The following is a 24,734-nucleotide window of genomic DNA, read 5'->3' on the forward strand; positions in this document are numbered from 1 at the left end:
TGCCAGATTTAAAAATAACCTTACTGGGAAATCACACTTTGCAATAATCTGAGCACTGCGCCCAGAAAAATACGCGTTGCGATACAGACTAGACGTCATGTTGGGGAGATCTAAAATCGAAAATACTATGTAAATAATCCATTACCTTTGATTCTCTTCATCAGATGTCACTTCCAGGTATCACAGGTCCATAACGAATGTAGTTTTGTTCAAAAAAGCTCATCATTTATGTCCAAAAATCTCCGTCTTGTTAGCACATGATCTAAGCCAGCCGGACTTCTCGTCATGAACGAGGGGAAAAAATATATTTACGTTCGTTCAAACATGTCAAACGTTGTATAGCATAAATCATTAGGGACTTTTTTAACCAGAACATGAATAATATTCAAGGTGGACGAATGCATACTCTTTTATAACGTATTGGAACGAGGGTACCCAACATGAACTCGCGCGCCAGGTGTCTAATGGGACATCATCGTTCCATGGCTCTTGTTCGGGCAGATCTCCCTCCAGAAGACTCAAAACACTTTGTAAAGGCTGGTGACATCTAGTGGAAGCAATAGGAAGTGCCAAAATATTCCTCAGCCCCTGTGTTTTTCAATGGGATAGGTTTAAAGGTAATACAACACATCAGGTATCCACTTCCTGTCAGAAAATGTCTCAGGGTTTTGCCTGCCAAATGAGTTCTGTTATACTCACAGACACCATTCAAACAGTTTTAGAAACTTTAGAGTGTTTTCTATCCATATATAATAAGTATATGCATATTCTAGTTACTGGGTAGGATTAGTAACCAGATTAAATCGGGTACATTTTTTTTATCCAGCCGTGCAAATACTGCCCCCTAGCCCTAACAGGTTTTAAGGTTTTAAGCAATCTTGGGTTAAATTAGTCAAGTAGTACGTTAAAATATGGGGTTTCATAGATTGAAGTAAATACTGTATCCAAGGGTAGCGCATGTTCAATTAAGTTTAAAACTAATGATTGGGGGGAGTACAATGGAATTATAAGTATCATTAGGCTTTATTGTAGTCAACGTTTGGGTTTTTGAATCGGTGTAGTAGGATGAAATGCTGACCAAGTGGTTGTATTTTCTGGAAAAAGGAGCGTTTCAAATTCCAAGGGACAGGATATCTTAAATGGGTATACACACATGGAATCTTAGAAGTTATTCACCCATGGAATCGTTTAAGTTTTATTTTCTGAGTTTTAATTAAACACGTGAAATTCTTTTGATAGGGAATGTCCTGGGAACCTGGGATACAAAATGTAGATAAAGTTCTTAGCTTTCATTTGTCTAATGTAGTAAGAAACACGGTTCTGAAAGGGTGGTATGACTTTTGACCCCTCTAGTGGCTTCCCTGTGTGGTCTGATCAGCCACATTGAAAAGCCATTTGGATGGTGAATTTAAGGTCATTTGTGATACTGACTTTAAGGACATTTGTAGAACTGATAATTATGATGGAGTTAAAGTTCTTAGACACAATTGATAATTTGAACCAATGAGAAGACAGAATGACGATAAGGGTACAATAATTTTTCTTTGTGGAGTAGTTTAGATTAATAATTTTGATCTGATTATGTTATGTGAATATCGTTTGATAATTAGGGGTACTTTTTACATTATCTAGATACGTTTATTTTCCCTTAGGAAGTCAGCTGTGGTTGTATTCAGTGGAAGAGATTTAACACAACAAGGCTGTGGAATTAATATAATAGTATTATTATATTTTGTTGTTGAATAAGTTTAATAATGGTAGACTTATGTCAAGTATTAGGATATATTCTAAGCCAACGGACCAGCATAGTTCAATTATAAACAGGTGAGGACAGAAATAATACTGGGACAGACAGAAAATACATAATAAGAAGAGAAGATAGGAAGAGAATTTAGTTTGGTTCGCTTAGTTAGGATATTAATTCATGGAGAGACTATCGGCTCCATTTGGCATGTATTTTAGTTTTGATTTTAAGTTTATGTTTGGTAAATTCGCTAAGAAGAGATATGACTGTTTACACAGACAAGCACATAGGCATTTAAAACCATACAAAGCAGCACAGATAAATCTTAAATAAGACACTTGACAGAGAATTGTTACAGGGTAGCTAAGGGTGAATGCCCCAGGGAGAATTGGACATGTGGAAAATGAAAGGGGGCAATCCTACAAGAGAAGGGCTGACATAAGGATAATTTGTTTAGATATGCAGCAATATTGATACATGGCTTGAGCCATGTATAAATAGGGGGAGTATGGTAGAGCAGGTGATAGAACAGGTTAGGATAAACAAGGATAATTACTTAAACAAAAACATTTTTGTAGAATATCCATTCCAACATTTGGAAATGGACTTAGTGAACTATTCAGATTTGAGGGGAAGGAGGGGTGTTTAACAATAATAGATAAGTATAGCAAATGGGTAGAAGCGTTCCCAACTTACTTGGTGGACATGATTATGGTAACTAAAATATTAAGTCAAGATATTATCCCTAGAGTTGGTTTACTGGGATCTCTTTAAATGATGGATGACATTTTAGCTAATCAGGTAGAGCCTATAGAATGCCAGAGTTAGAGATACCAGAACAGGTAGACATAGAAGTTGAAGAAATACTAACAGAGACATGAGAAGACTGTTTGTTAACCAAACCCGTATGTCCAAGATTTTGTGTCCAACAGGTGAATTACAGGAGAAGGTGATTCACTCAATCCAACCAGGAGACTGGGTGTGGATCCAGTCCCTGAGGAGAAAAAAACTGGAAGCAGTCCCGTTGGGAAGGCCCATACCAGGTGCTGTTAAACCATTGCCTTTGCCATTAGAAAAGCTGAGAGAGTCACTTGGGTCCACATTATCCACTGCAAGAAGGTATGTACACATATGAGCACTGCTGATCACACACAGAGTTAGGAGAAGAACCGAGTACCAACAGGGTCCGGGGGTTACCTCCTTAACGAAGATTTCCTATCCCGACCGTTCATCACTGTGTGTGCTCCTAGAGGTAGCTGTAGCTCAGTTGGTAGCTCAGTTGGTAGAGCCAACTGTAGCTCAGTTGGTAGAGCATGGTGTTTGCAATGCCAGGGTTGTGGGTTTGATTCCCACGGGGGGCCATGTATGAAATGTATGCATTCACTGCTGTAAGTCGCTCTGGATAAGAGCGTCTGCTAAATGACTAAAATGTAATGTAGGTGTGAGTATGGGGTGGTACCTAGCAGAGAGACTAAGGGCAGGAGAGGGTTGGCGGTTTTTGGGAAGAGTAGAGACTCTGAGCTGCATCATAGTCTAATCTTTCTGATACATTCAGATCCACCACCTTCCGGTACTAATCATATGACACCGTTGTCATTTATAAGAATGAAAATATAAACTATATAATACACTGATGAGTGACATACAGAATAAGGAATCAAAGAAGATCAAGATGTAGAATTTAAGGTAAACATTAAACAATTTCCTGGGAAAGAAGACAACTGTACAGGAATTGGGGTTGGCCAGATTGAAGTACTCAGCCAACCCACCTCGGTTCACCTTAACTCCTGATGAGTACCAGTGTTATAGATACAAGAATGGCACCGAGAACTCATATGATTTTAATGGCTGAAAGTAATCGTTAATGTGACTGAATTTGGTTTGAAATATGAATAGAAAATTCTTAACCTCACAGCACCTATAACTGATGAAGGGTGGGCTAGTACCAGCAAAGGACGCATACGACAGAAATGACCACAAAGGATGGTTAGGAACTTGCGCCCTGGGGTTATTGGTCCAACCAGTTCGAGTTAGTCATCAGAGGCCAGTTATAGGAGGCTAAAAAAGGCACAGGAGTTTTGATCAGGATGGGATTAGCTTTGTCTAGATGGATGCTATTGGCGTCCTAAGGGAAGTTCCAGATAAATACAAAGTTATGAATCAAATATGTGAAGGCTTTAACACTACATTATTTTGGTGGTTGACAATAAATAAAAATGTGGATGAGATTAATGACATCTTTTATAATCAACAGAGATTCATGAATGAAAACGGGGATGCAGTAAAGAGGTTCTCTGACCAATTATCCGCCACCTCCCTCATGACCATGACCTGGTAAAATAGACTGACTCTCGATATGTTACTGGCAAAAGAGGATGGTGTAGGTAGAATGATTAGGTTCATTGCTGTACGTACATTTCTGATAATATAGCTCATGTTTGGGAAATGGAAAAAGGTTGTAATCACTGTGTTGTGGGCTGCTTTCACCTGTATGACTGTGTTGATATTATGTGGTTGTTGTTTGGTCCCTTGTGCGAGAGGTCTCATTTCCAGGGCTCTGGAGAGATCGATGACGGAGCAGATGGTGAGATACGGACCGATTCCAAGTTCAGACCAGTGGGATGGTGGAGGATTCATTCAATTATGAGGAGCCCATGATAAGATGCGACCATCTTTAGAGTTTCCTGAATTAGTTTGATTTTGTGTGAAATTTCTGAATCCAATAAAAATAGATGTGTTATAATGTATGTGAAATACTTAGCCAATCGGGTGGATGTAATGAAAGGTTTGACTAAAAGATTTCACTCAGAAACCTTATAACCTGTTGAAATGTATTGGAAATACAGCTATAATAATGGGTTAAAAACTATATTCCAATACTGTGTGAGTAAGACACTGTTACCAGAATGAGCAGGGCAGAGTTGATAAGACGACCTTGGGAACGGAACAGGAGAAGAAGCCTCCCTAAGTTAGGGAGAGTAACAACGGCCTGGGAACGGCTAGTGGGCAGGAGATTAGAAGACAGGTGGCAAGGTTGATAAGGAATGTATGTGTACTGTGGGAAAAATACAGCCGCCTAAAGCTGGGTTGAGTTCTTTACTGATGTGTGTGTAACAGAGATTTGTTAACTATACTCGCACTGCACTGACAGGTATGGCTGAGCAACTAGAGGCTACCACTAGAACCGCTAGACAAAATAGATTGGAGTTGGATATGATATTGGCTAATAATGGGGGGTGTATAAAACGTTTGGTGAACAATGCTGTACTTTTATCCCTAATAACACTAGCCCTGATGGTAGCATTACCAAAGCCCTACTGGGACTTGACAAGCTATCTGCTGAAATGAAGGGTGTAGCAGGGGTATATGAGGGGAATTGGCTGAACATCTTTTTTGGTAAGTACACATCTATGGTGGTTACTGGATTTCTGACCCTAGTGCTTGTGTTCTTATTATTGTTGTGTTGTGTTGCCTGCATAATCCCTTGCTTGAGAAAATATCTTACAGAAGTTGTCCGAGCAACCGGAATGATCCTTGGTTTGCTGTTGGGGAAGTGGTTGAATAAAGCTTATCCAAAATGTTCTCATATGTATTGAATGTAGTGGCAGGTGGATGTGAAGGTTTTAAGTACTGGGACAAAAAGTCTGTCCCATACATGTTAGGTGTAGCCACTGTCGCAAAATGGTCTTCTTTTTATGTATTTTTTTTTTTAATAATATGTTCTGAATTTATCCCGTGTACTATTTGTCTTTCCTTATGTGAAGGTTTGAAGTTCCTGGGTGGCTGGTAGTCAACCTAGTACAGGTTAGGTGTAGCTGGAGGACTGAAGGTTTTTGTTATTGTTATTGCCTATTAATAAAAGTGTTTGTATTGTATTTTAGTGAGTGACACCCTAGCGGGTGTCAAAAGGGGGAATCCTACATTTCTCTGAAATGTCGTATTGTGGAATGTTCTTCGGGTGTGAAAAGGGGGATTGTTGGGTTTTATTTCACTTATTAGATGTGATGCATTACCATTTACAGTAGATGTAGGCCTAAGTATGAACGGACTGTAATGCACTAAGAGGTTTATATTGTATTAACATAGATTGAGCAACATATAATAGACATGACTAACTGGAGGGTTGCTGGCTAGTAGGAGTGTAGGCTGAGTAGACTCGTGACACACACACACAATGCCTGGTTGTGGGGCCGCTCATGGACAGGTGTATGTGAGGAACTGATAGAGAGGAGAATGACTGTGGCACAAGAACAGGCACTGTCCTTGGGTGTCTGACTCTCGGGTACACACATGAAGATAAGCTAGAAGACAACTATGCTTGGCAACAAAGATGCGTCTAGAGGCTGGGACCAGCCTGCACGCCAACGATAGGATGAGTAAGTTTAAACCACGCTCATCCTCCTTCTGACAGGCCAGCAGTGAGCGGGAACTATCTCTGTCAGAGTATTTAATGAAGAACTTATGATGTCATTTTCAGTTCTCTGTTTGCCCTGCGAGGTGTTACAGTGAACCCGTATATACGAAGATTGCATTTACCATTTATTCTGCTTGACTAATTCTATTAATAAACAGCTGAAAATATATTCAGTAGCCTAGTGTTAAATTTTGTTCTGATACCAGAATTGAATTGACGCAGCCCTAACACTAGCTCATCATCCCCAACATGTAGGATACATTACCACTGGTCTGTATAGCTAGCTCATCATCCCCAACATGTAGGATAAATTACCACTGGTCTGTATAGCTAGCTCATTATCCCCAACATGTAGGATAAATTACCACTGGTCTGTATAGCTAGCTTATCACCCCCAACATGTAGGATAAATTACCACTGGTCTGTATAGCTAGCTTATCACCCCCAACATGTAGGATAAATTACCACTGGTCTGTATAGCTAGCTCATTATCCCCAACATGTAGGATAAATTACCACTGGTCTGTATAGCTAGCTTATCACCCCCAACATGTAGGATAAATTACCACTGGTCTGTATAGCTAGCTCATCACCCCCAACATGTAGGATAAATTACCACTGGTCTGTATAGCTAGCTAATCACCCCAACATGTAGGATAAATTACCACTGGTCTGTATAGCTAGCTCATCACCCCCAACATGTAGGATAAATTACCACTGGTCTGTATAGCTAGCTCATCACCCCCAACATGTAGGATAAATTACCACTGGTCTGTATAGCTAGCTCATCACCCCCAACATGTAGGATAAATTACCACTGGTCTGTATAGCTATCTCATCACCCCCAACATGTAGGATACATTACCACTGGTCTGTATAGCTAGCCCTGTGATTTGTACATAGTTACAGGCGATATTTGGGTTCTATTCAAATTTAGAAAACCAGTTTTTGGAGCATCATATATTGATAATTTATACTCTTTATACTCCCTTTCTCTATGTTTTAGCCGGGGTCCTACTTCTGATGTTAAGGTCGTCACGGGGGTGTCAGTACTGAACAAATCCATGTTTTATTCATTTCTTCTTTAGAGTTTTCTGTGGTTTATCTCTCTTGAGGTTTCTTGTCGCTTGTAGTGTTCACAGGACAAGTCTAACACTTACTTATACTCAGGCAGACCTACCCCGGAAATGTATTTTTCATTCTGCAGATGGTCACAAGCTCACTACACACATTATTCAAACAGTTCAAATTCAGGCCTCCCCCATTCACTACAACAATAACCAACTGTTCCCAAGATCACCACACATCAATTATCAGGCCATTACTATTTATTGCAAACATTTGCTTTACTGCTGCACTATCGTGTTACAAAAGCACACCCTAAATAGCATGAGGACATCTGGACAGGATGTCCTTGAAAGGGCATAAACATAAGACACATAAATAGATCATCAATCACTTTCTGACACATACCGTCTACTATATTCTCTCTAGCTTTTAAATAATTTATTTTCAATCTTTCTTACCATTATCTGGGTACTTGCATTTCAATGCGAGTTACGCCATCATTTTTCTGTGGGATTGTACCATGTTTATTCTGGTGATAACTGGATCGCTGGCTGTCTCATGGAGTGTGTGAGGGTGTCATGGTCGGGATGGCCTGAACTCAGAGCCTGATAGAATACCAAGGAAAACACCAGTAACTTACAGCAAATTTGACCCTCCATTTTCCCTGAAACAGAAGGTAATTAACCAGGACACTTTGTCCCCAGATATAACAGAAGATAATTGAACCAGGACACTTTGTCCCCAGATATAACAGAAGATAATTGAACCAGGACACTTTGTCCCCAGATATAACAGAAGATAATTGAACCAGGACACTTTGTCCCCAGATATAACAGAAGATAATTGAACCAGGACAATTTGTCCCCAGATAAAACAGATACTAAGGCTGGTTTCAGTCTGAACTGGTCTTTGACCAAATGTGTAGCAGCAGTTTGTAACTGTATAGTAGAATAGCTGTGTACATAATCCTAATACTATGGACTACATTTAAACACTTAACATTATCTTATTTTAGGGTGTGGTCAGATAGACTAGTGGTTAGAGTGTTTGTTAAGCCGTCAAGGTAAAAATCTGTCTGTGCCCTTAATTTAAGCAAGGCACTTACACCTAATTTGCTCCAGGGGCGCCGTACTACTATGGCTGACCCTGTAAAACAACACATTTCACTGCATCTATCATACTACTATGGCTGACCCTGTAAAACAACACATTTCACTGCATCTATCATACTACTATGGCTGACCCTGTAAAACAACACATTTCACTGCATCTATCATACTACTATGGCTGACCCTGTAAAACAACACATTTCACTGCATCTATCATACTACTATGACTGACCCTGTAAAACAACACACCTATCATACTACTATGGCTGACCCTGTAAAACAACACATTTCACTGCATCTATCATACTACTATGGCTGACCCTGTAAAACAACACATTTCACTGCATCTATCATACTACTATGGCTGACCCTGTAAAACAACACATTTCACTGCATCTATCGTACTACTATGGCTGACCCTGTAAAACAACACATTTCACTGTATCTATCATACTACTATGGCTGACCCTGTAAAACAACACATTTCACTGCATCTATCATACTACTATGGCTGACCCTGTAAAACAACACATTTCACTGCATCTATCGTACTACTATGGCTGACCCTGTAAAACAACACATTTCACTGCATCTATCATACTACTATGGCTGACCCTGTAAAACAACACATTTCACTGCATCTATCGTACTACTATGGCTGCCCCTGTAAAACAACACATTTCACTGCATCTATCATACTACTATGGCTGACCCTGTAAAACAACACATTTCACTGCATCTATCATACTACTATGACTGACCCTGTAAAACAACACACCTATCATACTACTATGGCTGACCCTGTAAAACAACACATTTCACTGCATCTATCATACTACTATGGCTGACCCTGTAAAACAACACATTTCACTGCATCTATCATACTACTATGGCTGACCCTGTAAAACAACACATTTCACTGCATCTATCATACTACTATGGCTGACCCTGTAAAACAACACATTTCACTGCATCTATCATACTACTATGGCTGACCCTGTAAAACAACACATTTCACTGCATCTATCGTACTACTATGGCTGACCCTGTAAAACAACACATTTCACTGTATCTATCATACTACTATGGCTGACCCTGTAAAACAACACATTTCACTGCATCTATCATACTACTATGGCTGACCCTGTAAAACAACACATTTCACTGCATCTATCGTACTACTATGGCTGACCCTGTAAAACAACACATTTCTCTGCATCTATCATACTACTATGGCTGACCTGTAAAACAACACATTTCACTGCATCTATCCGCTGTCTGTGACAATAAAACATTTTAAAAGCAAGCTAACATAGAAAATGACAGCATAGATTTTTTTTTAAATAATGACAACAGTTAATTTAACAATGCTGGTTATAAATCTTGTTGACATACATCCAAGGACAGCTTGACTTGCATTACACTCTCACTGCAGAAAAATATTCTCATGAAATCACATTTCATTTCTAGTTAGAGAAAAGGATTCCTGTAAACACGGCCTGCTACAAGCAGGAAACAAGTTATGGACGAACCAGAAATGTCACATGTCTGTTTGACAGTAACCCTGGATGATGAATGTGTGAACTATCTTGTCATCTCTTTGGGTAACCACAATGGAACATTCTAGTCTTCCCTGTGGCTCAGTTCTTAGAGCATGGCGTTTGCAACGCCAGGGTTGTGGGTTCGATTCCCACGGGGGGCCAGTGCGAAAAATAAAAATAATAATCAATGTATGAAATGAAAATGTATGCATTCATTACTGTAGGTTGCTCTGGATAAGAGTGTCTACTAAAATGTAAATGTAAGGACATGAACTGGCAGAACAGGTTTCAGAAAAGTATGGAGTCATTGTTTTCAGGAAGGTGTACCCATGGCCAGTGGTGTAAAGTACTATAAAGTACTACATAAGTTGTTTTTTGGGGGGTATCTGTACTTTACTTTTGAATTTGTATTTTTGATAATTTTACATCACTACATTCCCAAAGAAAATAATGTACTTTTTAATCTATACATTTTACCTGACACCCAAAAGTACTCGTTACATTTTGAAAGCTTAGACAGGACAGGAAAATGGTCTAATTCACTTATCAAGACAACACATGGTCATCTCTACTGTCTCTGATCTGGCGGAGTCAGGAAACACAAATGCATCTTTTGTAAATTACGTCTTCGTTTTGGTATGTGCCCCTGGCTATCCATACATTTTAAAAAACAAGATAATGGTGACATCTGATTTTCTTAATAGAAGGAATGAAACGATTTATACTTTTAATTTTACTTTTCATACTTAAGTATATATAGAACCAAATATTTGTAGACTTTTACTCAGGTATGACAATTGCGTACTTTTCCCACAACTGTCTATGATGATAGGAGAGACAGGAGGCAGACTAAGAGCAAGGGCAACCACCTGAACTACTGCCCTAGAAATACAAGGAGCAGTCTACACAAACAGCCACCTGAACTACTGCCCTAGAAAAGACAAGGAGCAGTCTACACACACAGCCACCTGAACTACTGCCCTAGAAAAGACAAGGAGCAGTCTACACAAACAGCCACCTGAACTACTGCCCTAGAAAAGACAAGGAGCAGTCTACACACACAGCCACCTGAACTACTGCCCTAGAAAAGACAAGGAGCAGTCTACACACACAGTGAATCTGAGAAAAATGGTTTCAAGTTTGTTTTTTAGTCCATGCATATCAACCATGACCACTGATCTGACCTATGACCCCTAAAACACAAAAGAAAAGTGTAATATCTAGAAATCTGAATGTGTTTATCCAGCTTTCTTGTTGTTTTTCTGTTTGATGGAACTAGTTGAGAGTTCTGTGTTATTTCTTATTTTATGTACCTTTATTTAACCAGGTAGGCCAGTTGAGAACAAGTTCTCATTTATAACTGCGACCTGGCCAAGATAAAGCAAAGCAGTGTGACACAAACAACACAGAGTTACACATGGGATAAATATCACGTCCTGACCAGTAAAAGGGGTTATTTGTTATTGTAGTTTGGTCAGGGCGTGGCAGGGGGTGTTAGTTTTGTGTGTTTCGGGGTTTTGATGTATGTTCTATATTTTCTATTTCTATGTTTATTCTAGGTTTCTCTTTCTATGTTGTGTTTTTTTCAATGACCTCCAATTAGAGGCAGCTGGTGGTTGTCTCTAATTGGAGGCCATATTTAGTGTGTTCGTTTTCACTTGTGTTTGTGGGTGGTTGTTTCCGGTTTAGTCTGTGCACCTTACTGGACTGTTATCGTCGTTATTTTGTTTGAGTGTGTTTACCTTCAATAAATACGAAGATGAGCAATATACCCGCTGCATATTGGTCCGATGATTTTTCCTCTTCAGACGAAGAAGTTTATGACAATAAACAAATGTACAGTCAATAACGCAATAGAAAGGTCTATATACAATGTGTGCAAATGTAGTAAGATTAGGGAGATAAGGCAATAAATAGGCCAGAATGGAGAAATAATTACAATTTAGCAATTAAACACTGGAGTGATAGATGTGCAGAAGATGAATGTGCAAGTAGAGATACTGGGGTGCAAAGGATAACAAAAATAACAAAATGGGGATGAGGTAGTTGGTTGGGCAATTTACAGATGGGCTATGTACAGGTGCAATGATCGGTAAGCTGCTCTGACAGCTGATGCTTAAAGTTAGTGAGGGAGATATGAGTCTCCAGCTTCAGTGATTTTTGCAGTTCGTTCCAGTCATTGGCAGCAGGGAACTGGAAGGAAAGGCGGCCAAAGGAGGAATTGGCTTTGGGGGTGATCAGTGAAATATACCTGCTGGAGCGCGTGCTACTGGTGGGTGCTGCTATTGTGACCAGTGAGCTGAGATAAGGCAGGGCTTTACCTAGCAAAGGCTTATAGATGACCTGGAGCCAGTGGGTTTGGCGACAAATATGAAGCGAGGGCCAGCCAACGAGAGCATACAGGTCGCAGTGATGGGTAGTATATGGGGCTTTGGTGACAAAACGGATGGCACTGTGATAGACTACATCCAATTTGCTGAGTAGAGTGTTGGAGGATATTTTGTAAATGACATCACCGAAGTCAAGGATCGGTAGGATAGTCAGTTTTACGAGGGTATGTTTCACGGCATGAGTGAAGGATGCTTTGTTGCGAAATAGGACGCCGATTCTAGATTTAACTTTGGATTGGAGATGTTTGATGTGAGTCTGGAAGGAGAGTTTACAGTCTAACCAGACACCTAGGTATTTGTAGTTGTCCACATATTCTAAGTCAGAACTGTCCAGAGTAGTGATGCTTGATGGGCGGGCAGGTGCAGGCAGCGATCGGTTGAAGAGCATGCATTTAGTTTTACTTACATTTAAGAGCAGTTGGAGGCCACGGAAGGAGAGTTGTATGGCATTGAAGGTCGTTTGGAGGGTTGTTAACACGGTGTCCAAAGAAGGGCCAGATGTATACAGAATGGTGTCGTCTGCGTAGAGGTGGATCAGAGAATCACCAGCAGCAAGAGCGACATCATTGATGTATATAGAGAAAAGAGTTGGCCCGAGAATTGAACCCTGTTGCACCCCCATAGAGACCGCCAGAGGTCCGGACAACAGGCCCTCCGATTTCACACACTGAACTCTATCTGAAAAGTAGTTGGTGAACCAGGCGAGGCAATCATTTGAGAAACCAAGGCTGTTAAGTCTGCTGATAAGAATGCGGTGATTGACAGAGTTGAAAGCCTTGGCCAGGTCGATGAAGACGGCTGCACAGTATTGTCTTTTATCGATGGCGGTTATGATATCGTTAAGGACCTTGAGCGTGGCTGAGGTGCACCCATGGTCAGCTCTGAAACCAGATTGCATAGCGGAGAAGGTACGGTGGGATTCGAGATGGTCGGTGATCTGTTTATTAACTTGGCTTTCGAAGACTTTAGAAAGGCAGGATAGGATGGATATAGGTCTTTAACAGTTTGGGTCTAGAGTGTCACCCCCTTTGAAGAGGGGGATGACCGCGGCATCTTTCCAATCTTTAGCGATCTCAGACGATACGAAAGAGAGGTTGGACAGACTAGTTATGTAGTTGTGTTTTCATGTTTTGAATGTTGTATTGTAGTAGGCCTAACCCTCACCAATTATTCTGGTGATGGAGAGAGACACCAGACAAGACACAGAGACAGCAACAGAAGAATAGGATATGATGGAGAGAGACACCAGACAAGACATAGAGACAGCAACAGACGGCACAGAGAAAGTGATGGAGAGAGAAAGAGGAGGGGAGAGCACACAGCAGACTGTATCAGTAAGCTGCTATAGGGATTCTGATTACTGCATTGTGTGTGTGTGTGAGTGAGTGAGAGTGAGAGTGAGAGAGAGAGAGAGAGAGAGAGAGAGAGAGAGAGAGAGAGAGAGAGAGAGAGAGAGAGAGGGTGATTTGGTACTGTGGGATTCTTTAATCAGTTTGGCTCATTAGACAGGTCAGAGTCTATGTTTGAAGTGGTGGAGTGGGTTTTGGCAATACAATTTAGATGTATTCATGGATTTAGCTGTTGAAATTCCGTCCCAGACCCCCCTACTGGCTGTAGGCTAAGCCACCAATGTCTTCAAATCCTAGGGGAGAGAGGAGCTGCTACCCCTGGGGGGAGAGAGGAGCTGCTACCCCTGGGGAGAGAGGAGCTGCTACCCCTGGGGAGAGAGAAGCTGCTACCCCTGGGGAGAGAGGAGCTTCTACCCCTGGGGAGAGAGAAGAGCTGCTACCCCTGGGGAGAGAGAGGAGCTGCTACCCCTGGGGAGAGAGAGGAGCTGCAACCAGGAGAGACTGTGACCCTGCTCGGGAAGAGCTTAACGATTGGTGATTGTTGGGGCACGATTGGCAGGAGCTTCAGTGATGAAGACTGCTGAACTTGCTGATGTTTCACAATATGCCACGGCCGTCTCAGTCACCAGGTCTCAACACAACTGAACACAACCATCCCTCCAATAGACTTCCAGACAGTTGTAGAATGTTTGCCAAGGCTCATTGTAAGAGCTGTAAAGAGAGATGGACTCTGAGAGAGAACAGGCAGAACCTGATATGTAAATGAGCAGAGCAAACGAAAGTAACTTTCGACGACCGAATGATCATTCAGACTCTGTTTCTATTGAGAGATAAAAGGTAAGATGACGATTGTTATGTGTATTAATATAGTTGATGATATTGTTGTGTGTATTCATATAGTTGATGATATTGTTATGTGTATTAATATAGTTGATGATATTGTTGTGTGTATTCATATAGTTGATGATATTGTTATGTGTATTAATATAGTTGATGATATTGTTGTGTGTATTCATATAGTTGATGGTATTGTTATGTGTATTAATATAGTTGATGATATTGTTGTGTGTATTAATATAGTTGATGATATTGTTATGTGTATTAATATAGTTGATGATATTGTTATGTGTATTAATATAGTTGATGGTATTGTTGTGTGTATTCATATAGTTGATGATATTGTTGTGTGTATTCATATAGTTGATGATATTGTTGTGTGTATTCATATAGTTGATGATATTGTTGTGTGTATTCATATAGTTGATGGTATTGTTGTGTGTATTCATATAGTTGATGATATTGTTATGTGTATTAATATAGTTGATGGTATTGTTATGTGTATTAATATAGTTGATGATATTGTTATGTGTATTAATATAGTTGATGATATTGTTATGTGTATTCATATAGTTGATGATATTGTTGTGTGTATTCATATAGTTAATTATATTTTTGGTGGACAGTTTTATAATAGTCCTATTCTCCATAAAATGTTTTGGATATAAATTAGATGCGTGGGGTGAATTCGTTCTGTGCCCATCTGTGTGCCCCAGGGTGATCGCTCCTACACTATCTACAATCTAAAAGGGTTCTTTGGCTGTCCCCATAGGAGAACCCTTTGTAGAACCCTTTTAGGTACTAGGTAGAACCCTTTTGGGTTCCGTGAAGAACCCTTTCCACAGAGGGTTCTACATGGAAGCCAGACGGGTTCTACCTGGAACCCAAAAGCGTTCTCCTATGGGGACGGCCGGAGGACCCGTTTGGAACCCTTTATTCTAAGAGTGTACTGTATCATAGGTCTATAGACTTGTCTTCTCAAAACAGGCTTAAAACACAACAAGCAGCAAACAAACATGTTCTCTTTATAATCTACAGTTAACTCTTTTCACTCAGGAAGGTATGTTGTGTGAAAGAGAGACACATAAATATTGTTCGAGAGACTAACAACAACTTACACTTCCTCAAAACAGTTTGTGTGTATTCATTAGTGCCCACCGTAGCAAAACGTTTGGCAACAGAAACCGTTTAGGTCACATTGTACAGCGTTTAGAGTAAACGGTTTATGTTTTATTTAACATCTTAAAACTGTTGGCTGTGGAGTAAACTAATGAATACAACCCAGGTTGTCGCCTACGACTCGGCATGTTGATACCTGCCTCTTGCTGAAACCTGAACGTAGCCTGAGGGGTATACTATGATACAGGATTGATATACTGGTTTTCTAAAGTTAGCCAGCTTCAGTTAGCTTCACATTCCAGCTCAGGCCTCACCCATCACAATATACACAACAGAACAGAAAATAATCGCAATGAAGTTTCAAGGTGAGAATCCTGCCAGGGATTATTGTAAAGTGTGTAGATAAATTAAATGTAATGTTAGTATAGTGAATGACAGTAAAACACTCCTAACAGTCTACTACTACTGAGACAGGTTGGTGTAATGTTAGTATAGTGAATGACAGTAAAACACTCCTAACAGTCTACTACTACTGAGACAGGTTGGTGTAATGTTAGTATAGTGAATGACAGTAAAACACTCCTAACAGTCTACTACAACTGAGACAGGTTGGTGTAATGTTAGTATAGTGAATGACAGTAAAACACCCCTAACAGTCTACTACTACTGAGACAGGTTGGTGTAATGTTAGTATAGTGAATGACAGTAAAACACTCCTAACAGTCTACTACTACTGAGACAGGTTGGTGTCAGTTTAATCATATAAATGGAGCTGACTGGACGTGGTCAGGTCAAATTCAATATATCAATATTCAGATATTATACTTACATTTAACATTTCATATGATAATGTAATTGTATCATAGTTCCACTATAGTGTAGTGATCCTCTACATTTCATATGATAATGTAATTGTATCATAGTTCCACTATAGTGCAGTGATCCTCTACATTTCATATGATAATGTAATTGTATCATAGTTCCTCTATAGTGTAGTGATCCTCTACATTTCATATGATAATGTAATTGTATCATAGTTCCTCTATAGTGTAGTGATTCTCTACATTTCATATGATAATGTAATTGTATCATAGTTCCACTATAGTGTAGTGATCCTCTACATTTCATATGATAATGTAATTGTATCATAGTTCCTCTATAGTGTAGTGATCCTCTACATTTCATATGATAATGTAATTGTATCATAGTTCCACTATAGTGCAGTGATCCTCGCGATATGAGCCTCTTCACAATTCCAACCAAGTGACCCAATTGGTGCCAATGGCGCGATGCGTAGGTTATTGATACTGATACTGGGTTAACACTATTTATACTGATACTGGGTTAACACTATTGATACTGATACTGGGTTAACCCTATTGATACTGATACTGGGTTAACACTATTGATACTGATACTGGGTTAACACTATTGATACTGATACTGGGTTAACACTATTTATATGTTAAGGGCTCTAACATTGGAACAAAACTATTTGTCTCCCTCTTGATGTTGCTTGCAGTTCCTCTCTCTCTTCCTGCATTCCTCTAACCCCTCCCTCCCTCCCTCTAACCCCACCCCTCTGGCAGAACCAGGAAGTCCATCCCCCTTCACAAACTCTCTTCTGAGGAAACGAAACTGATCTGAGTCTCTGTGTCGTCTGTCTGTGTGAGAGTGAACAACCGTCCAAATGGCTCAACAGGGAGTTCTGCTGGACCAGGACCAGTTCTGTTGTTCTGTCTGTCTGGATCTACTGAAGGAACCAGTCACCATCCCCTGTGGACACAGTTACTGTAGGAGCTGTATTGAGGGCTGCTTGGATCAGGATGTTCTGAAAGGGGTCTATAGCTGTCCTCAGTGCAGACAGACCTTCAGTCCGAGGCCTACGCTGAGTAAAAATAACATGTTGGCTGAGGTGGTGGAGAAACTGAAGAAGACAGGACTCCAGGCTGCTCCCCCTCCTGCTCTGTGCTATGCTGGACCTAGAGATGTGGCGTGTGATTTCTGCACTGGGACCAGAAAGCAGAAAGCCCTCATGTCCTGTCTGGCATGTCTGGCCTCTTACTGTGAGACTCACCTCCAACCTCACTACGAATCTCCAGCTTTCAAGAAGCACAAGATGGTCAAAGCCACCGCACAACTACAGGAGAAGATCTGCTCTCATCATGACAAACTGCTGGAGGTTTACTGTCGTACCGATCAGCAGTGTATCTGTTATCAGTGTACAATGGATGAACATAAAGGCCATGATACAGTGTCAGCTGCAGCAGAGAGGACTGAGAAACAGGTAAGACCAGAACAACTTGTTGGTGACTGTCTGATAAACAAAGAATTAAAGATACAGTAGGAACTAAGGCTGTTTGAATATGAGATCATTGAAATGAAATTGATCCTCAGCAGAACAAATATGAACACAAACCTTGAGTATATTGATATGTCAACCCAGATTCTCCAGATGTATCACCATTTTATAATGTCAAACACTATTATCATTCTGAATGGCCTTTTATGAGTCCAAAGTTCAGTCTCAACCTGTTGATACATGTAGTCCTACCATAAAAACTATAATCATTCACATAGCAACAAATAAATATCATTTAGTAAATGGACCATCCATTTTTTAGACCTTCCTCTCTATGGGCCCTATGTCACATTACTATACTATTGATCTACTGGACTAATAAAGCTTGATAGCTCATTGAAGAGTGATTCTCCACAGAGGCAGCTGGGGATGAGTCAGCAGAAGGTCCAGCAGAGATTCCAGGAGAGAGAGAAGGAGCTGAAGGAGCTCCAACAGGCTGTGGAGTCTCTCAAGGTGAGTATTGTTGACCAGAGGAGACACACCATTTCACCTGTCTCCTCCAGTCAGAGAGAGAGAGAGAGAGAGAGAGGTAGAGGGGCCCCTATCCAATCCCACTGACCCCACTGTTGGGAACAGGTTGTCACTGCTGAGGCAGTGAAGAAAGTAGAGGAGGATGGGTCAAGGCTGAGGGATCCTGAGAGGATCCCTGTGAGTAGTAGATCTGTGACAGCACAGAGGGATGGGCCAACGAGGGATATATGCTTCAGTAAGGTTGGCTTCTTAGTGTTCATAGCAAATGGTTATCAACTGTACCGCAGAAATGGAATGTAAATCACAGAAAAAAAAATGTTTTGGTGGCAGCTGCAGAGAAGTATTTGGTCATACTAGATTTGACTTCAGAAGAGTTCCAGGGTGTGTTGAGTGGTGGTGTCCTGTCCTCCCATGCCATTGGCCTGGTGCAGGAGCAGATAGGGTCAAAGTAGTGGAATGGGGTAGTGGGTTTTAATGAGTGTAGGGTTAGTTGGCCTGGTGCAGGAGCAGATAGGGTCAAAGTAGTGGAATGGGGTAGTGGGTTTTAATGAGTGTAGGGTTAGTTGGCCTGGTGCAGGAGCAGATAGGGTCAAAGTAGTGGAATGGGGTAGTGGGTTTTAATGAGTGTAGGGTTAGTTGGCCTGGTGCAGGAGCAGATAGGGTCAAAGTAGTGGAATGGGGTAGTGGGTTTTAATGAGTGTAGGGTTAGTTGGCCTGGTGCAGGAGCAGATAGGGTCAAAGTAGTGGAATGGGGTAGTGGGTTTTAATGAGTGTAGGGTTAGTTAGAAGGGTGCAGGAGCAGATAGGGTCAAAGTAGTGGAATGGGGTAGTGGGTTTTAATGAGTGTAGGGTTAGTTGGCCTGGTGCAGGAGCAGATAGGATCAAAGTAGTGGAATGGGGTAGTGGGTTTTAATGAGTGTAGGGTTAGTTGGCCTGGTGAGGGAGCAGATAGGGTCAAAGTAGTGGAATGGGGTAGTGGGTTTTAATGAGTGTAGGGTTAGTTGGCCTGGTGAGGGAGCAGATAGGGTCAAAGTAGTGGAATGGGGTAGTGGGTTTTAATGAGTGTAGGGTTAGTTGGCCTGGTGCAGGAGCAGATAGGGTCAAAGTAGTGGAATGGGGTAGTGGGTTTTAATGAGTGTAGGGTTAGTTGGCCTGGTGCAGGAGCAGATAGGGTCAAAGTAGTGGAATGGGGGTAGTGGGTTTTAATGAGTGTAGGGTTAGTTGGCATGGTGCAGGTGCAGATAGGGTCAAAGTAGTGGAATGGGGTAGTGGGTTTTAATGAGTGTAGGGTTAGTTGGCCTGGTGCAGGAGCAGATAGGGTCAAAGTAGTGGAATGGGGTAGTGGGTTTTAATGAGTGTAGGGTTAGTTGGCCTGGTGCAGGAGCAGATAGGGTCAAAGTAGTGGAATGGGGTAGTGGGTTTTAATGAGTGTAGGGTTAGTTGGCCTGGTGCAGGAGCAGATAGGGTCAAAGTAGTGGAATGGGGTAGTGGGTTTTAATGAGTCTAGGGTTAGTTGGCCTGGTGCAGGAGCAGATAGGGTCAAAGTAGTGGAATGGGGTAGTGGGTTTTAATGAGTGTAGGGTTAGTTGGCCTGGTGCAGGAGCAGATAGGGTCAAAGTAGTGGAATGGGGGTAGTGGGTTTTAATGAGTGTAGGGTTAGTTGGCCTGGTGCAGGAGCAGATAGGGTCAAAGTAGTGGAATGGGGTAGTGGGTTTTAATGAGTGTAGGGTTAGTTAGAAGGGTGCAGGAGCAGATAGGGTCAAAGTAGTGGAATGGGGTAGTGGGTTTTAATGAGTGTAGGGTTAGATGGCCTGGTGCAGTAGCAGATAGGGTCAAAGTAGTGGAATGGGGTAGTGGGTTTTAATGAGTGTAGGGTTAGTTGGCCTGGTGCAGGAGCAGATAGGGTCAAAGTAGTGGAATGGGGGTAGTGGGTTTTAATGAGTGTAGGGTTAGTTGGCCTGGTGCAGGAGCAGATAGGGTCAAAGTAGTGGAATGGGGTAGTGGGTTTTAATGAGTGTAGGGTTAGTTAGAAGGGTGCAGGAGCAGATAGGGTCAAAGTAGTGGAATGGGGTAGTGGGTTTTAATGAGTGTAGGGTTAGATGGCCTGGTGCAGTAGCAGATAGGGTCAAAGTAGTGGAATGGGGTAGTGGGTTTTAATGAGTGTAGGGTTAGTTGGCCTGGTGCAGGAGCAGATAGGGTCAAAGTAGTGGAATGGGGTAGTGGGTTTTAATGAGTGTAGGGTTAGTTGGCCTGGTGCAGGAGCAGATAGGGTCAAAGTAGTGGAATGGGGTAGTGGGTTTTAATGAGTGTAGGGTTAGTTGGCCTGGTGCAGGAGCAGATAGGGTCAAAGTAGTGGAATGGGGTAGTGGGTTTTAATGAGTGTAGGGTTAGTTGGCCTGGTGCAGGAGCAGATAGGGTCAAAGTAGTGGAATGGGGTAGTGGGTTTTAATGAGTGTAGGGTTAGTTGGCCTGGTGCAGGAGCAGATAGGGTCAAAGTAGTGGAATGGGGTAGTGGGTTTTAATGAGTGTAGGGTTAGTTGGCCTGGTGCAGGAGCAGATAGGGTCAAAGTAGTGGAATGGGGGTAGTGGGTTTTAATGAGTGTAGGGTTAGTTGGCCTGGTGCAGGAGCAGATAGGGTCAAAGTAGTGGAATGGGGGTAGTGGGTTTTAATGAGTGTAGGGTTAGTTGGCCTGGTGCAGGAGCAGATAGGGTCAAAGTAGTGGAATGGGGTAGTGGGTTTTAATGAGTGTAGGGTTAGTTGGCCTGGTGCAGGAGCAGATAGGGTCAAAGTAGTGGAATGGGGGTAGTGGGTTTTAATGAGTGTAGGGTTAGTTGGCCTGGTGCAGGAGCAGATAGGGTCAAAGTAGTGGAATGGGGTAGTGTGTTTTAATGAGTGTAGGGTTAGTTAGAAGGGTGTTTTTTTAGTATTATCATAATTTCCCCTTTTCCCATTTTGTATCCCATAATATCATGTATTTATATTATAGTCCAGTTGAGGCAGGTGAGATGCCTTTGGATATACGACGTAATAAATTGTCATTAGCTTATTGGGTTGAAAGGCTGTGAGGTTGAGCATCCCACTGCTACTGTTCTAGATGACTGTTGGGAATATACTAGTAGACAAGGCAGTGGTTTTGGTTGGACAGTTGGAAAGCTTGCTGATGAGAGTAGTTTCAGGGAGTTGGAGGTTGGCCCTTTCTGTGGTGATAGGGGATGTTCCTCCATGGTTACTCCCAGATCCTGTTGTTGATCTAACCTTGGTAGACAAAAGGAAAGATTGGGTCAGAAGTCAGTGATAAAGGGAAACTGGTTGACAATTACATTGGTAGAAGTTGTTATGCTTTTTTACCTCTTTTCACAGATGGATCCAAGGGCCCAGATAGTGGGCCCACAGGAGCAGGTGTTTACCTTCCTGAATGTGATGTGCAGATATGTAGAAGACTAACAGATGAACTGTCAGTGTACTCAGTTGAACTGTTGGTGATAATAGTTGTCCTCCAGTGGGTGGAGGATGTACAACCTGTTAGAATTATAGTATCCTCAGATTCTCTGTCTGTATTGAATAGTTTATCATCTGGTAAATCTATTAGGAGTGACCTACTATTGGAGGTATTAATGTTATTATGGAGAATTGAGAGAATGGGTCTAGTAGTGAGATTCTGCTGGGTCCCAGCACATTCAGGTGTGGAATGGAATGAAATTGTAGACTAGTTAGCTAAAATAACTTTAAAACAAGATATAATATATATTAATGTTCCACTGGGTAGAGGTGAGGACAAATGTGAGATCAGAGACATTTTGATAGATGTGTGGCAGAAGAGATGGGACTCTGAGCACAAGGGACGGCATTTATATGCCCTCCAAAGAAAGGTTGGTGGACCAAGGTTCAAAGGTCAGATTAGGAAGGAAGAGGTGGTGTTTCCTCGATTGTGTTTAGGACATTGTACATTGAACTGGTCCTTCCATCTGGTTGGCAGCATGTGAATGGTTTGTGTCTGGAGGGTATTGTCAATGAAACGGTGGAGCATGTGTTGTTATAGTGTTGTAAGGATGTTGAAGAGAGGGAAAGATTGAAGTGTAGGGTCATTGAGGTTGGATGGGGGGTTGGATGGGGGTTTGGAAGGGATTTGGGGGTTGGGGGAGGGTCTATTAGAAGTTAGTAGGGATCTTTTTTATTTTCTCAGAAGTACTGAGTTAGGTAGGAGGATTTAGAAATGGTGTAAACCGTGATTGAACACACTCCAGCACAGTAGGAGGCGCCACGCTCCTTTAACGTTGGTTTGAGGACCGCCATTATACCATAGAAGAAGAAGAAGTTGGTAACGTGAGGTTTTGTCGTTCGTGAAGAGTGCAGCTATTCTTTTGCCTATTTTCCAAATGTATTTTGTCATGGTGGGAGGGTTTGTTTATCGGTTTCCGCTGTTTATCGGTTAGAGTTGAGGAGGGAGTAGGGTAGTTTGATGTCCTCAACCGAGTGGAGAAGAAACGCTGTCTCTTCAGGTGCGTTGTGGAGAATGGTGTGGAGGAATTATTGATCCTGGTCGGTGAACAGGTGGGAGAGGAACATATACACTCTGTATCCAGAATGAACAAGGCGGTGGTTGTGGTAATGTAAAAGGTGAGTCTTGTTACCCGGCTAGTTACCAGTATGATTTATGTGAGGGGTTGTGTTGGTGCTGATTTCGACAAGAGTAGTGGTGTCTAATCTGCCTCCGTTTATTACCACCGAACAGATCCGTTAAGAGTTGGTTCGTTTTGCTAAATGTGGAAGTGTTTTTCTGAACGAAATTCAAGGTTAAACAGGGGAGGGGTGGTACACAGGGTTTGTTAGCACAGAGGAGCCCAGTGATATAATATTATATATATATAATATTACTATATGTCCCAGCTGTTTGCTGTGGTTTTGAAGTAATTCTCTTCCAGCCCGCGTTAACCTTGTAGGTTTACCTCAGGTAACTGATTATTAACTAGGTTACAGCTACTAATAATGGTAACTGGTAATTTGATATGTGTTGAAATCTGTTGGTTCGTAGACATCAAATAGAGAGAATGCTGCGCAGGTTCACTGAGTTGTAAACCTAATGGATAGGTGGAGATCATATATTTGTAGCTCTGACTCAGTTGCTACCTCAGATTATGAGCCTATCAAGTGTGGTGAATGAGGTATGTAGTTCCCACAGAAGACCACAGGGAGGAGCAAGAGAGATATAAACCCATACAGTTTATCTCTTTAAATACCCTGAACCTAACAATCAATCTCATGTATTTATGAAGACCTTTTTACATCAGCAGATGTCACAAAGTGCTGTACAGAAACTCTAACCCTACGTATAACCTGTTTTATCCTGAACCCTAATTCTAGGGTAGGGTAGCCTACAACCCCTTTAGAAACTATTATAGTAATAATATTATGTTAGTAAATACCATTATAGTACTAAATAGGTTCTATTGTTATTTTTTAAATAAAACCTATGTATAGTACTTAGCATTTAACTGTTTTTTGTTATTTAATTATATTTATTATTTAGAGGAGTCTGTCTAAATAATGAAAAGTTAAGTTATTGCTACACTTTTTAATGAAACCTTTATTTAACCAGGTGGGCCAGTTGAGAACAAGTCCTTTATTTAACCAGGTGGGCTAGTAGAGAACAAGTCCTTTATTTAACCAGGTGGGCCAGTTGAGAACAAGTCCTTTATTTAACCAGGTAGGCCAGTTGAGAACAAGTCCTTTATTTAACCAGGTGGGCCAGTTGAGAACAAGTCCTTTATTTAACCAGGTAGGCCAGTTGAGAACAAGTCCTTTATTTAACCAGGTGGGCCAGTTGAGAACAAGTCCTTTATTTAACCAGGTAGGCCAGTTGAGAACAAGTCCTTTATTTAACCAGGTAGGCCAGTTGAGAACAAGTCCTTTATTTAACCAGGTAGGCCAGTTGAGAACAAGTCCTTTATTTAACCAGGTAGGCCAGTTGAGAACAAGTCCTTTATTTAACCAGGTAGGCCAGTTGAGAACAAGTCCTTTATTTAACCAGGTGGGCCAGTTGAGAACAAGTCCTTTATTTAACCAGGTGGGCCAGTTGAGAACAAGTCCTTTATTTAACCAGGTGGGCTAGTTGAGAACAAGTCCTTTATTTAACCAGGTAGGTTAGTTGAGAACAAGTTCTCATTTACAACTGCGACCTGGCCAAGATAAAGCAAAGCAGTGTGACACAAACAACAACACAGAGTTACACATGGAATAAACAAACGTACAGTCAATAACACAATAGAAAAGTCTATATACAGTTGTGCAAATGAGGTAAGATAAAGGAGGTAACTTAATAAATAGGCCGTG

General features: G+C 41.3%; 1 protein-coding gene and 1 long non-coding RNA gene across 2 annotated transcripts in view; both read left to right on the top strand.

Annotated features, from left to right (window-relative positions):
• Positions 1-292: 292 nt before the first annotated feature.
• On the top strand, positions 293-6,327 carry LOC145867006 (uncharacterized). The gene is made up of 2 exons (XR_014383188.1): positions 293-2,996; positions 3,184-6,327. It is a non-coding gene; the product is annotated as an uncharacterized LOC145867006 (long non-coding RNA).
• Positions 6,328-16,995: 10,668 nt separating this feature from the next.
• Positions 16,996-24,734, top strand: part of LOC145867007 (E3 ubiquitin/ISG15 ligase TRIM25-like) — an 11,459-nt gene continuing 3,720 nt past the window's right edge. The window contains exons 1-2 of the mRNA XM_082971052.1: positions 16,996-17,857; positions 18,290-18,385. Of these exons, the coding sequence (XP_082827178.1) occupies positions 17,261-17,857; positions 18,290-18,385 (693 nt within the window). The 5' untranslated portion in view covers positions 16,996-17,260. The remainder of the gene's footprint in view (positions 17,858-18,289; positions 18,386-24,734) is intronic.

The sequence above is a fragment of the Salmo salar genome, unplaced genomic scaffold (assembly GCF_965601325.2).
Source record: "Salmo salar unplaced genomic scaffold, fSalSal1 ptg000152l, whole genome shotgun sequence".
Lineage (NCBI taxonomy): Eukaryota > Metazoa > Chordata > Actinopteri > Salmoniformes > Salmonidae > Salmo > Salmo salar.